The following is a 14,580-nucleotide window of genomic DNA, read 5'->3' on the forward strand; positions in this document are numbered from 1 at the left end:
AGAGGTCACAAGACCGGAGGGGGGGTGTTCCTGCCCCCTCTCCCCCCCAAAAGGAAATTCGTCCCACCCACCCTGAGGTTTTTTAAAAAACAATGTTGGGGCCCAGCCAGGTCTCTCTAGATCTGTTCATGCAATTTACACATCTGTTCCTTCACTGTGTGCACAGAAATACACCCAGGGCTTTTTTCCAGCCAGAACTCGCCAGACCTCAGTTCTGGCACCTCTCAGGTGGGCGCCATTGCCATTATAAGAGGCGTTCATGGTGAGTTCTGGCACCTCTTTTTCTAGAGAAATAGCACTGAATACACATGTTCCTTCCTAACATGGAACCCAGCAAACCCCACCCCCAAACCCAGCTCCAGTTCCCCTAGCTGAAACATTCTCTCATCCCAAAGCATTGCTTCCTCAAAAACGAAACCAAATAACAGGGGCACTGACTAACAAGAGAGCTATTCCCATGCTCAGGACCACCCTGAGGTTTACACAATTAAAAAAATAATAATGACGACAACTAAAGAGCAAAGGGAAGTCCTACATATGGCACAAGGAAGATAGAGAATGTTCAGCCATGGAATGTTGAGTGTGGGAACCCTGAACAACAGTACTCCTGCTTATCACCAGCAAGCACACTGCACCTTTGCTAATATTTATTATTTATCAATACTCAGTTCTTTAATATTATAGCACCTGAGGACTACTAGAAGCTGAATGCTTGCCGGCTATTTTCTTGTGCATATGAGAGATCTCAAGTACATAGCCTGTTTGCTAAGGGTGCTGGGAACTGTAGCACTGCAAGGAACAAACTATGGTTCCCAGGATTCCTGCCCCAAGGTAGGGAGGACGAATGTGTTTTAAATGCACAATGTGTCTGCAGCTAGAGCTAACCTTCCCAGCACCCAGACTCCTTCCCGCCCCCCAGATCCATCCCCATAAATGCAAAAATAACTAGCACCATCACTGCAAGGCCCTCTCTAGTAAGGATGATTCCCTGGCCTGGCAGAGAAAAAGAAGTTCCAAGCTGTGCATCTTACCTCTTCCACCGGGATGAAGGAACTGGGGCCTCTTCCCAACTGCCGGGGGATTTTGACTCCTCTGTCCTGGAAAATGAAAGGAACAGCTGTTTTTAGAAGAACCAACACTCACATCAAAGGGGATTCTGCCCCACCCAGTTACCTCTTCCCTGGGAGGACAGCCATTGCCAGAGGCTGTATGTCAGTTTGGGGGTGGAGGAAGGGTGGGGTGGGGAGAATAAGGCAAGAGTGAAAGAAAGCACAAAGGAGTGGGGGGAGTGCGCCAGACCCTAGAGAGCAAAGGCTGCTGGAAACTTTAAGTTAGGCTTTGCTGATGAGATGTCTTTTTCTCAACCTCTCCTCCTTGCAAAAGCCGCTTGGAGCAATAGCCCCGGAGGAATTGCATCAGATAAAAGACCTGCCCAGAACTGGTTAGCTCAGTGTGAAGTTTGGGGATTTCCATCCACCTCCCCCACGTTCAGAAAAGAAAGCGACAATATCTCTTAAAGGAGGAGGAGCTGGTCACCCTTTGCCTTTGACTCAGCGTTACAGGGAGATCTCCCCTCTCCCTGCAACAGAGGGCCTAGCCTTGCATCAGCAAGACGATCTCCCCAGGACAGGAGGCGTTTGGTAACCTAGTTTCTCTCTCACACTCCACAGACCAGCGGTGCCAGGGCAAGAAGAGCTGCAGGCTGGAAGACTTTTATCTAGACAGCTGATCCTAAGAGCCACCTGCTGAATTCCAAGACTAGACAAACAGAAGGCAGACAAACCCACATCACCACCTGCCACTTCTCTGCTGTGCTTTAGGCCACTGCCTAAGAGGGGTTTTGTTGAAGGCGTCAACTGAAGACAGCTTAGTGCTGCAGGGCCTCCGGGCACTCTCCCCCCCCCCCACCTGAGCGGAGAGTTTTCTGGCACTCCTAGACAGGACTGGGAGGTCTGTGTATATCAGAGAGCCAGGCCTACACTCCCCGCTGGCTCAGTACTGAAGAGGGAAAGCTGAGCAAGCAGTGCTTATGCGCTACAACACATAGGAAAGTAGTATTGTGCCCTAAATTTTGCAAGAGATTGGCTACCAGTGGAGTTATTTCTATGCACTGACCAAGGCTAAGGTCCGCAGACGCAATTGCCAGCTCGCTGATGCAATTGCCAGCTCGCTGCTGGCGAGTGAATCTTTCAGAGAATCATAGAGTTAGAAGAGACCGCAAGGGCCATCGAGTCCAACCCCCTGCCAAGCAGGAAACCTGGCGACTGCAGCATTGGAATATGGAGAAGAACAAGGATTGTCCTCCAACAGCGTGTGGATTCTAGGAAACTCCTATTCCCACTCTGGAAACCATACTGCTGTGAGGGGTATAGGGGTTTTGATACTGCTTTAAATGCACAGTGCAAATGGGCCCCCAGAAGTTATACAGGAGTTTTCAGACCACACCCAGAGGTCAAAACACTTTAGCTCGATGATCTCAGTGATCTTTCAAACAACTCTGCAGCACAGGCCCTGTATCCACCCCATTATGCAGAGGAACATGGAGCAGGGAATCCAGTAAAGGCTACTTAAGTGAGTTCTTGCTGGAGTCAGGAGTTGAACTAGAAACCTCGGCTGGCTCATAGCCGCTGCACCACACCAGGGCTCTCCTATTAAAATGTTTCCCCATGCATGGCAATTTCAGGATGAACACTGCTCTATAGGCAACCAGCAACCACATCTTCCCATTTCTTGACTGTGCTGGAGCTTTCAAAAAAGTTAATTACATCCAACAATAACATGCAAAGTTAGTAACCCTGAGGGCTTATCATCTACTTTTGATGTGGCTGTCAGCACCAAACAAGCTGTTCACCACAAAATTAAGAGATACAATTAGAGGCAGCAGAAACTCATGTGTTTTTTTTATTAAAAAAACCCATAAGTTACCAAAGGTGGGAGTGTGGAGGCAGAGAGAAAGGGGAGAGGGGAAAGGACAAGCAGCAACACATTGGCCAACATGTCTTCAAAAGCCAGTCATGAGATTTAAAACAGCCTTCTCCTGGTGACCTGCAGATGTCGTGGGTCCCCAACTCCCATCAACCCCAGTCAGAACGGCCTGTCATTAGGGATAATAGAAGCTGTAGGCAAACAACATCTAGTGGGCACCAAGTTGGGGAAGCCTGCAAAAGATGCCCCTTTAAGCAAATGTAGTGATATAACACCGTCTTCAGGTGTCCATTCTTTCCTATCACCTCACAGAAGTTCATTGTATTTTTTAAATGCCGCTTTTACTTATTTACTGCAGAAATAAAAAATAATAATCAGTGTTGTCACAGAGAAGGAAAGTAATAAGGAATTAGCCTGCATTTTGGAGGGTTAAGTACTTTCAAACATCACTGCAGGCCAGATTTGCAAATGGATAAAACTGATCAAAGAATGGCATAAAGGAGCCTTCTGAAGAGCTGATGGTATGAATTTAAAAGGAGAAACAACCTCCACTTTATTATGGTGTGGGTCACAAACTCAACGGTAGCAAGATCCCTAGTGAAGGTTGCTAAGATATCACCACTTTATGTCCTTTACGTTTGGTATTTTACCTTATTGTTTGTTATTGCGCTAGTATTCTATTTTCTTTACGTAAGTACTGTATTGCATTTGTAGAGCTATAGTCATAGAATTGTGGAGTTGGAAGGGACCAAGGGTCATCTAGTCCAACGCCTTGCAATGCAAGAATCTCAATACGAGTTTCAGTAATAAAAAAGCAACTCAGATTTAGGAGCACAAGAAGCTACCTTATGCCAAGCCAGACCACTGGGTCTGTCTACCTGTCTACCTCAGTGCTGTCTACACTGACGGGCAGCAGCTTCCCAGGATTTCAGGCACCAGTTTCTTTCAGTGGGGATTGAATTTGGGACATTCAGCATGCAAGGCAGATTCTCTGCCACCAAACTTGCAGCCCTAGAATCTTTAGGACTGCTGGAATACACACAAACTCTCTCAAAAAGTGAATTTTCCCAACTGTAACAAATGCAATTATCTTGCTCAGGACAAACATAAGTCTGGATGAGCCCTAATTAAAATACTATTTTGGTCAAAACCTTCAGAGTTTCCATTTGGGCCTTTTCATATCCTTTTCTATTTTAAAAGTGCACATAAAATATTCAAACGCAACAGAACGCTACTGTTTGAAAATGTAGGTATGGACATCAGTAGGGATACCAGAGAACTTCAACAAAAATGGAAACGTGAGCAGAAATTGCTGGTGTTCCCTTATTCATCGCATATCTGGAAGGCTAAACAATCCAACAAATATTATCTGTGGTCAATGTTGTCATTCTTCAGTCCACCAATGAAATGTGTTTGATAAATTGTCATCGCCACCCCCGCAATTTGCATTGTGTGTGGATTAATGTAACTGATTATGTAATTCACCATAGCGGAAAAGAAGATGAATAATGCAGTTCTTGTTGGAAGCCAAATTGCAGCAGAATAGAAACAGCGCAGCATGCAATGCATCCAAGGTGGAAAAGAAGTAGATTGCCTTCTTTCATCCCTACTGACCAGAAAGTAGGGATGGGTTTCTGCTGTTTTGAGTGCATGATCATCACGGGCAAAACGTGATTTTGTTAGTGAACAGTTTCCTTCATCAAGTCACAGCCGTTCCAGCGCTGCTCTCTGCAAGCGTGAGAACACAAGTCGCCTGTGGGTTGGAAGGTGAGCGGGGCTATTTATTCCACCCCCCCTTTTTAGACTTTCATTAAACATTGAAAAAACGAGCGAGCGAGCGAGAAACACATACAAACAAGTAGAAAAAAAGAAGCCCACAAACCAGTATTTACACTTGCGCAGCTGGCTAAATAAAGGGTTAAAGAAAAGCTTCCTTATTTCACAGTCTCCAAAAATGCTGACTCCCTGGAATGACACTTTTTTTTTAAAATGGAAAGAGCCAGAAGCCTATATCCAGAGGCACACACAAGACACTGGTGAACTAACCTTTGCCACTCTTCCTCCCCCCCCCCCATGCACACACCCTAACCACGCAAGTCTAACTCAGCTCAAATATAAAGCTCTCCAAAGCTGCTGACTCGACAAGACTTTTTTTTCCAGCCTCTGAGACAGACAGACACACACACACACACATACACAAAAAGAGCTTTGATAAAGGGAGGGTTAGAAAGCTGAGAAAAGGGAGGGAGAATAGGAAGGTCAGGCCTCGGCTGGAGGCGCTTCAGATTGCCAAAGAGCAACTAAACTGGACTCCTTTTTTGTCGCCAGATACTAGAGCCAGCCAATCACAGAATGGAACAAAAACAAGATTTTGTAATCCTTTGAGCTTCCATAAAATAAAGCTTCAAAAGTGCAATATAAATAATCACAGGTGGTCATTAGTAATACAGGCTATATTTATATCCCTCTCACCTGCTTTCTTTCCCTGATCATCTAAACCATCAATATTTTTTAAAATTTCTTTTAAATAATTAATTCACTGACAAAGGAACAATGAACCAAGCCAGCATGGTCAGTTCCACATCTCTAGCCAGCATGGTCAATTGCATACAGCGCAAATGTCCCGTTTTGAGCGGGACACCTTGGATTGACAGAAGCCACCCTGATCCAAATCCTGGGTTTTGGCTCCCATGCTCTGAATGTGCCACAGCGTGGGACCCAAATACACACATTCTTGGATCGCAAGACAGTTGGCTCACACCAGAGTGCGGGACCAAAAAATGGAACAGACGGTGTACTTATGGAAGCCAGTGCTGCACTTCCGGGATTTCAGCCAATTGGGACCAAAGGAGTGTGGAAGCAAAAGACACATGTCTTTTGGTTCCGCGCTCTTTTGGTTCCGCACAAGTGAAGGCAAGGCGGTGGCTAGCAGGTGGGCAGTGAGCAAGTGGCAGCAGTGTTGGGGTGCTGTGTGTGTGTTCCAAATTGCCCTCCCGAAATGTTTGGGGGTATGCAATTGTCAAGGAGGAGAGAATAATAATAATTATATTATTTATATCCCGCCCATCTGGCTGGGTTTCCATGCAACATCTGAAGGGCTACAGGTTCCTCATCCCTCTTCAAATGGCCCTTCTTCCATTTTTAAAACTGTCTGGCGGGTGGCGACTAGAGAACATGCCATCCCAACAGTGCCTGCCCCCGCATATATGGAATGCCCTCATCAGGAAGGAAGACTTGGCTCCCCAAACTGACATATTGTCAGTGCCAGGCAAAGCCATTCCTCTTTTCCTCAGGTATTGGTGGGTTATTGTTTTTCCTTGCAGCAGTTGGGGCATCCCCTCCACACTGTGGGGGGCTGTGTGTGGTGGTTAGACCTATGTTAGCGGGATAATTTGTTTTTTATGATAGGATTACCTCATGTTGTGCTTCATTTTAATGATTTTGTTTTTCATATGTTGCTTATTTTACTATTACTTGTAAGTAACTCTGAAACACTTGCGTAAAGCTACAGCTAATAAAACACAAATAATATATTGCCCTCTTTTCCATTGTTTTAAGTGTTATTTCAGGTCTCTTTTCTCCATCCATCCTAATTCAATACTTCTATTTTGCGAAGGGATATGTGTTATTTTAATATATATCTCAAAAAAGTGAACAACAGAGAACTTAAATAACATAGGATCACTACAGCTGTCTGCACATAATAGCAAAAAATCTAGCAAGCAGGAGTGCAAAGAGGCAAGTTGGATTAGGTAATAAACTATGGAAGTTTTTTGCTTTGTTACAGGTTAGCATATAGTTGGTCTGAGAATGGCTGGTTCATCCACTGGTTCCTGACAGTTCCAGAAACAGGCATATTGGTCTGGCACCTGTATATGTGCACCATCATTTTGTCAATGGAAAAAATTAAATCTTGCCAAGTTGTGCTAAATTAATCTGTGTCCCTTAAACAGCATGTTCTTCCAGTATGGCAAAGTTTCATTGCTTTGGCACACAGGTGACTACTATTAGCCATTGTTTTCTAGCATGGATATTAGCCAGAGCCGGCATGGGCAGCCTGTGGCTTTGGGATGGTGTTGAACCAAAACTCCCATCAGTCTCAGCCAGCATGATCAATGGCCAGGAATTATGGGTGTTGTGGTTCAATATCTGGAGGGCTACAGGTTCCCCATCACTGAAGAGAAAAACACGGCAATTACCCAACCAAGATTCACAGGTCAGTCTATGGCATGATTTGCTAGCGAACCTTGGCCATTGCAAAAACAGGGAAACAGGTCTTAGCCATGCAAAACAAAAGAAACGAATGCATTAAAGCACTGAACTGGATTGTGAAGTTTATAATGTAAGCACTCACTTCAAAGCTTGGGTTGGATAAATTTAACTTTCTCTCAACAATAGGACAGATGCCTTGAAACATAAATCAATCAGCGAGGAGCTGTTTGTACTGAATCCCTTTGCATGGAAAAAAACAAACCTGTGAAAGCAAGCCCAACCATGCCTCATCCACCCCCATCCCCGCAGCAAGCCAACAGACTGTATTTTTCGCATTTGAAAAGCTCGAAAATTGCTACCAGGTACCTACTTCAAGGGACTAACCCACATGCTCTCAGTCACTTGAAGACCAGCGGTGCCAAGTTTGGCAGATACATAAAACCAGAAGTTATAAGAGTATCCCATGTAAGGATTAATAGGAGAGTCTCAGATCTGAAAAGACTGAAGAGCTGAACTTTTGCTGCCTCTCCATTCTTCCAGATGGGAATTTCCTGCTGATAATTTATATATAATCTATTTACTCTCAAGTGTTCCCAGTAAGTCAGTGGACCAGTTCAAAGCAAGTGGATTGTCAACCCAAACAAAAAAGGTCTCTCCCCTTTCAACATGGATCTCTGATATCAAGCAGCCAAGCAACATTTATTTACTCTCATTTCCTTACAACCAAAAAGTCAGACTGACCTACCTTGATTTTGGTCTCTCTCTCTCTCTCTCTCTCTCTCTCTCTCTCTCTCTCTCTCTCTTTTAAAGGGGAGGAGTAGATTCTTTTTGCCTGCCTTCACGACAGAACTTAAGCCCGATCACTTCCCATCCTCAGCGGCTTCTGTGCTTCCTGTTCTAACACATTGCATCCCTAAATAGTCTTGTGTCTGCCCACAGATGCATCACGTCACAGACCAATTCCCTATGATGCAACTTGTTTCCACCAAGAGGGTGGGGAGCTGAAACAGAGGACTCCTTTGGGAAACAGGCAAGTCAGCCAAAACGGATTGTTCTCCCAAAAGGAGAATACTCAGATTATGGATTTTTGCCTCTGCCACCCACCTCCTCTTGATGTCTGATTAATCTCATCCTCCAGCCTCCCACTGGCACAGCAGTTGAACCAAATGTCCCCACCTTCTCTGTTAAGACACAAAACCCATGCACAAATCCTACACAGTCTGTTCACTCAAGCCTGGCAACATTGACTTTATAAAACTCTAGAACATGGGCACAGCCAGGGGGGCTGGGGGCAGCTGCCCTCCCCCCAAATCAATAAATATATATAATTGACTGAGGTTCTGTGCCCCCAACAAAAGGCCTGTCCCTCCAACAAAAATCCTGGCTACGCCCATGATCTAGAATGAATGCAGGTGAAAGGAGAAGAATCAACCTCAAAGAGGGCCTCCCAGTTCAGAAAATGATTACAGAAATGATCTACCTAGCAGGGTGGTAATAATAAGAAAAGAATCTGTAAATCACTTTATACAATTTTAACAAGTCACTTCTTAGTGCCTCCACTTCCTTGTCTGTTCTGCCAACCATCTCTCCCTCAATGCAAAGACTGTTTTTATCTCTTGTCTTTAAAGGAGTAGTTTAAGGCTTCCCCTTACCTTCTTGATTAAATGATTTTTGGTTAACCATTTAAAAACTCCACCAACCACTTTTTTTTACCCATCCCCATGCCTCCACTTCCTAATTTCCTTGTTTCATAGAATGATGGGGGCGAGAGTATGTTCAGTTGACATTTTACCGAGAAGCTGCCTCATCTTGACTTCCCCAAAATGATCAGCAAACCAAAATGCAGCTAGCCACACTTCTCCAAATTTCGCAACGCAGTTCTCCAACAATAAAAATGTGCATATTATTGAAAAATCTGCCTGAAAATGTAAATGTAAACAGCTCAGGACCGCAATACCTCAAGAACCACTTGTCTCCACATGAACCTACCTCGACCCTGAGATGATTCTCTGAGGTCCTTCTCCGTGTGCCTCCTCCATGAGAAGTGTGGAGGGTGGCAACATGAGAACAGGCCTTTTCTGCAGTGGCCTCCCCTTTTGTGAATACTCTCCCCACAGGGCGCTTTTACTATATACCTTTAGGCGTCAGATGAAAATGATCCTTGACAATCAAGCCTTTGACCAATTAACATCCAATCACCTTTTAAATATGTCGTGGGAGATGATTGGGTTTGTTTTTGTTCTTATTTTTATTATGTATTTTGTATGTTGTATTTTTAGGTTGCAAACCACCCTGAGATCTATGGGTGAAGGGTGGTATATAAATTTGATTAATAAATAAATTAATAATAAATATTAAACAACACTGCTTGCAAAGATGTGTTCATTGGGAGAAACATAGCAGGCCACAGGTTGTCTATCTGCGGTCGACACCAGTTGGTACCAACTCTCTTAAGTTTTCAGACAACGGTCTTTTATCAAGCCTGCCTGGAAATGCTGGGGATCAAACCAGGGAACTTTTGCACGCAGAACACTCCACTGTAGCTACAGGGAACGGAAAAGCCTGCCCTTTGCCCTTTGCTAGATGCTTCACTCCCCACTCAACCCCACAGAAAACACACAGAACAGTATATTCAAGATGAAGCTGAATGTTGGAAGGTTCAGGACAGCTAAAACAAAGGACTTCTTCAGGCACTCCATAGACAAGTTATGGAACTCAGTCCCACAAGAGGTAATAATGGCGACCAACTTGGACGGTTTTAAAAGGGGATTAGACAAATTCATAGGAGTACAAGTTTGTGGCTACTGGCTGTGATGGCTATTGCTCTGTCTCCATGATCAGAGGCAGTACAGTGGTACCTCAGGTTAAGTACTTAATTCGTTCCGGAGGTCCGTTCTTAACCTGAAGGACCACTTTAGCTAATGGGGCCTCCTGCTGCTGCTCCGTCGCTGGAGCACGATTTCTGTTCTTATCCTGAAACAAAGTTCTTAACCCGAGGTACTATTTCTGGGTTAGCGGAGTCTGTAACCTGAAGCGTATGTAACCTGAAGCATATGTAACCCGAGGTGCCACTGTAATGCATCTGAATACCAGCTTCTGGGAACACAGGGGGGGAAGGGGTTCTTGCACCCAGGTCCTGCTTGCGGTTTCTCATAGAAACCTTGATGGACACTGTGAGAGCAGGATGCTGGCCTTGGATCCAGCAGGACCCTTCCTATTCTCCAAGATTCTTACTGGATAATTTTGCAGCAAATTTAATGATCTAGTTCATATACTTTTTCCTGTGTTAACTTTGTGTTTGTATAGGGATTGTAATTTTAATACAAACTGTTATGAACTTTTATGTGGTATTCTAATAAACTTTAAGGCAAAGGAGGGAGGGAACCCAGGTACCTGATATTACAGGTCCCTTATAGATGGAAGCACCTCAGAGTCTGAAACAAATATTTCAGGTGAAGCTGGAGAAAAGGCAATACTGACTCTCCCTCCTCCCATCTAAAATTTAAAGCAAATCGCAGATTGTAACTGATCCCCATCACCAAAGTACACATGAGATACTACTAGAAAAGCAGACAAAACTTCCATGCTTTTCCACAAATACCCTGACCATCAACTGGTCCAAGGCTGTTCAATCTCAGGCACACCAAAACCCAGCTGAGATACCCAGCACATGCCAACATAGAAAGTGCATGATAAAGCATCTTGGAATGGTGGTTAGGTTTATTAAAACGTGTCCTCCATAATAACTAAGGCTTATTAAAACTAATTAACCATAGCAACATCCTCCTCTGGCTACAATATCTCGACTGAAGTAGAGGGTGATTGTCTCAATTTGTCTGATCCCACAGGCAACGGTGCCATCAGGCGACCAGACACCTAAACTTGGCGGATTTCAGCCTGGGAAGTGGCTCCATTATCGCTCTGAAAGAGACGGTATCGGATACCCAAGTCACCCAACAAGAGCCAGCGTGCTGACTAGGTAGGGTGACTCCGCAGGAGATGAGACGCAACGCTTAGTCAGGAATTGGCAAGAGCATACTTGATAAGCAAGTCAGGAAAGGTTAAGCAAATTACAAGCCGTGCAACAAAACAAGGTTATTATAGCGTCATAAACTCAGGAGGCCAAAGAGGCTGCTCAGTCTGTTGGAGCCTATAGAACCAAAGCCAATCAGCTGAGACGGCTCTTTAGGTTGACCCAACATCCCCAGGTTTTTTTTATTCTTTTGCCACCTTTCTGTTAACCACCTGCCTTGCCTGACAATCCACAAGGTGGCTTTATCTTAAAATCTGATACCAAGCACTAAATAAATTAAGCCACATAAACAACAGCAAAATTACCCATCAGACCAGCAGCAACTAATATAGATCCATGTCTGGTCTCTTACTGGTCTTAAGGTAAGCTGGAATAGCAGTCTTAGGCACCATCTTGGCCTAAGGGCAATTTGTTAAAGGTGCTGAGAGTTGTTCGAGGAGACCTTTATTCCCGCCACAGAGCTATAATTCCCAGAGCTCCCTGGGAAGAAGGATTGCTGACAAGAGAGCCCTAGACCCGCTTCAGTGAGGAGGTAGATTCAGTGGGGCCCATGGAGAAGGGCTGGTTCAGAGGGCCTGGGTTCATCAACCCTAGCTGGCAGGGATCAAGAATCAGGGATGATGAGAGCTGTAGATCTATCAGATCCAGAGAGCTATCCTTGCCAGGGGTCAGTCTAGCTCAACATCGTCTACACCAGCTGTGGCTGATGGGAAGTTGTAGCCAACACATTCTGAAGGGCACCAAGTTGGCAAAGGCCTGTCTATGGGGACTGGCAGTGGATCTTCAGGTTTCCAGACAAGAGTCTTTCCCAGCCTTATTTGGAGATGCTGGGAACTGAACCCAGGAACTTCTGCATGAGACCATTCAAACGAAGGACCATGTAAGTTGCACTTTGATGAGTATTTTTTCCAAAAGAGCTTTCTACCTCTTTAAATATATGTAGCCCAGTTATTTTATTGACTGAAATGTAATAATTGAAATCAGTGCAGTTGAATACATTATTTCAGCTCCTGCACCACTGTTCTGTTTCCGAAGTTCAAGGCCGGCTGCTTTCTCTTATGAAGCCAAAATGGCACCACTCACTCACTAAAGGAAGCTTTCAGAAGGCTCAGGAGACTTGCCAAGGTTTACAGAAGCACAAAAAATACCCTAAGTAACTAAGGGAGCATCCTTCCCCAAAAAGCTCAATAGGGGCTGAGGATGTTCAATGGCTAAAGAATGCTGACTGCCTTCTGGAGAAAGGGGAAAAAGAAAACCAGAAACTGAAGGTCTTGAAAGAAAGCAATGCTGGTTGGCTGGCATCGTGAACAGAAGCACTTCACACTGCAACGTTTTGTTCCAGGTTCCATTTGTTCTATGCCTATTCATCATGAAGTGGGGCATTCTTGCTCAGAGCTGCACCCTCTGCTGGCATATAAGGGACTTGACTGCTGTCGCCTATGCCTTTATGTGGTGCTGCCCATGAAGATAGCACAAAAATTGCAACAGGTGCTGGTCAGTAATTTCACCAGTACTTACAATGGGCCCAGAAGCACTCTGGTCACGGGTTCAAGTTAGCCTTGGCCTATGAATCCCTCCTTGTTGACAGATAAGGGAATTACACAGGGTGACACAGCTAGGTGCTTCCAGTTTTGCATTTGGCTAGAAAAACAGGATATATAACCTGGTAAGCGAGTAATCTGTGGGCCATTACAGACATAACATTCTTGGCTTGGTAAACAATGGCTTTGTAAGAAGAAAACCAGTGTTGGGCCTTCACATTCCTCCCTGGTGTGCCAGCTTCCACACTGTGACCCTCCAGTATCTCTTTAAACCACAGATTCCCACTATCACATCCAAGGTGGGAAATGCTCAATGTTAATTTCAGTAACCAGAATCTTAAACCCATAAGGTTTAAAATCCTGATGGGAGCTAAAGTCCAACATTGGGGGGGCGGGCGGTGGATAGGTTCCCTACCCATGGCTTCTAAACTATTATTCTTATGTGCACATACTCATATGACCCCTGACATTTTTGCCCAATCTGTTGTTTCCAAACTGTTTTTCAAACTGTTCCAGCAAAAAGCTACTTTGTGATGTCACAGATATCAGGTCGATCAACCCTCTGTTCTGCCTGAAACTAGCACAACTTCCCACCCCCAGAGCTCAATCCTCAGACTGTACACATGACAACAGCGTCGTGAGTTTACTTTGCAGAAGAGAGAGGCACTATTCCAAAATCCACATTTGGGCAATACCCTTATTAAGCTAATCAACGTGTTACAGAATGGCATGTACACATCTGAGCTCAGACCAGATGAAGGTTTCTTGGGAGTTGTCAAAACAGGAATTAAGAGAAACCATGCAGTTTGTATACAGTGGTATCTCGGGTTACAGACACTTCAGGTTACAGACTCCGCTAACCCAGAAATAGTACCTCGGGTTAAGAACTTTTCTTCAGGATGAAAACAGAAATCGTGCAGCAGCAGCAGGAGGCCCCATTAGCTAAAGTGTCACTGTACTGACATATGACGGGCCAATGCCAGATCCCAAGGAGAAAGCAGCAAGGCTGGAGGGTAAAGCAAAGGTTGCCAGACAGTGGGTAACTCCAAGCGACGAACTTGCTCTGACAAAGGTTGGGAGCAGAGTGAGGCCTTGGAAGCCTCTGTGTCTCCAGACTACCTCCTCCACAGCTTCCCTCCTGAGGCATTTCTGCACTGCCAGACTATTACAGTGGTGCCCCGCAAGACGAATGCCTCGCAAGACGGAAAACTCGCTAGACGAAAGAGTTTTCCGTTTTGGAGGTGCTTCGCAAAACGAATCTCCTATGGGCTTGCTTCGCAAGACGAAAATGTCTTGTGAGTTCCTGCGGGGGTTTTCCCCTCCCCCCTTTTTCTAAGCTGCTAAGCCGCTGATCCGATAAGCTGATAAGCCGCTAAAAGCACTAATCCTCTAATCTGTCAATGGGCTTGCTTCACAAGATGAAAAAACCGCTAGACGAAGAGAATCACGGAACGGATTCTTTTCGTCTTGCGAGGCACCACTGTAATGTGCAGTGGGGGGCATCTTGTGTTTGAGTGTCCAGGCTCTGGCCCTATAGACCAGTGGTGGCGAACCTAGGGCACGTGTGCCAGAGAGGGCACTCAGAGCTCTCTCTGTGGGCACATGCGCCATCACCCCAGCAGGGCCATAGCTTCCATGCTGGGGATGGAGGAGGAGGAGGAGAGGAGGGTTTGCGCACGCCGTCCCAAGCCTGTGGCACCAGGGCCTGGCAAGCATCGAAGGGCTGAGCAGGCATTGACTTTTGATGCACCAGGGCCTCCCGCCAGTCTGTTTTTCCTACTCAGGAGCAAGACACCTTGAGTTCAGCAGGGCTTAACTCCCAGGTCATTTAGCATATAAATATGGCAACCTAAGAAGGGGCTGCTGGGT

The 14,580-nt window shown here is 45.3% G+C and overlaps 1 protein-coding gene across 6 annotated transcripts in view; it reads right to left on the bottom strand.

Annotated features, from left to right (window-relative positions):
• Positions 1-14,580, bottom strand: part of SESN2 (sestrin 2) — a 57,945-nt gene that overhangs the window by 15,618 nt on the left and 27,747 nt on the right. For all 6 annotated transcript variants that reach the window (XM_083511959.1, XM_083511960.1, XM_083511962.1 and 3 more), the window contains exon 2: positions 1,032-1,097. In XM_083511959.1, the coding sequence (XP_083368085.1) occupies positions 1,032-1,097 (66 nt within the window). The remainder of the gene's footprint in view (positions 1-1,031; positions 1,098-14,580) is intronic.

This window comes from Podarcis liolepis, assembly GCF_965112155.1.
Source record: "Podarcis liolepis genome assembly, chromosome: 7".
Taxonomy (NCBI): Eukaryota; Metazoa; Chordata; class Lepidosauria; order Squamata; family Lacertidae; genus Podarcis; species Podarcis liolepis.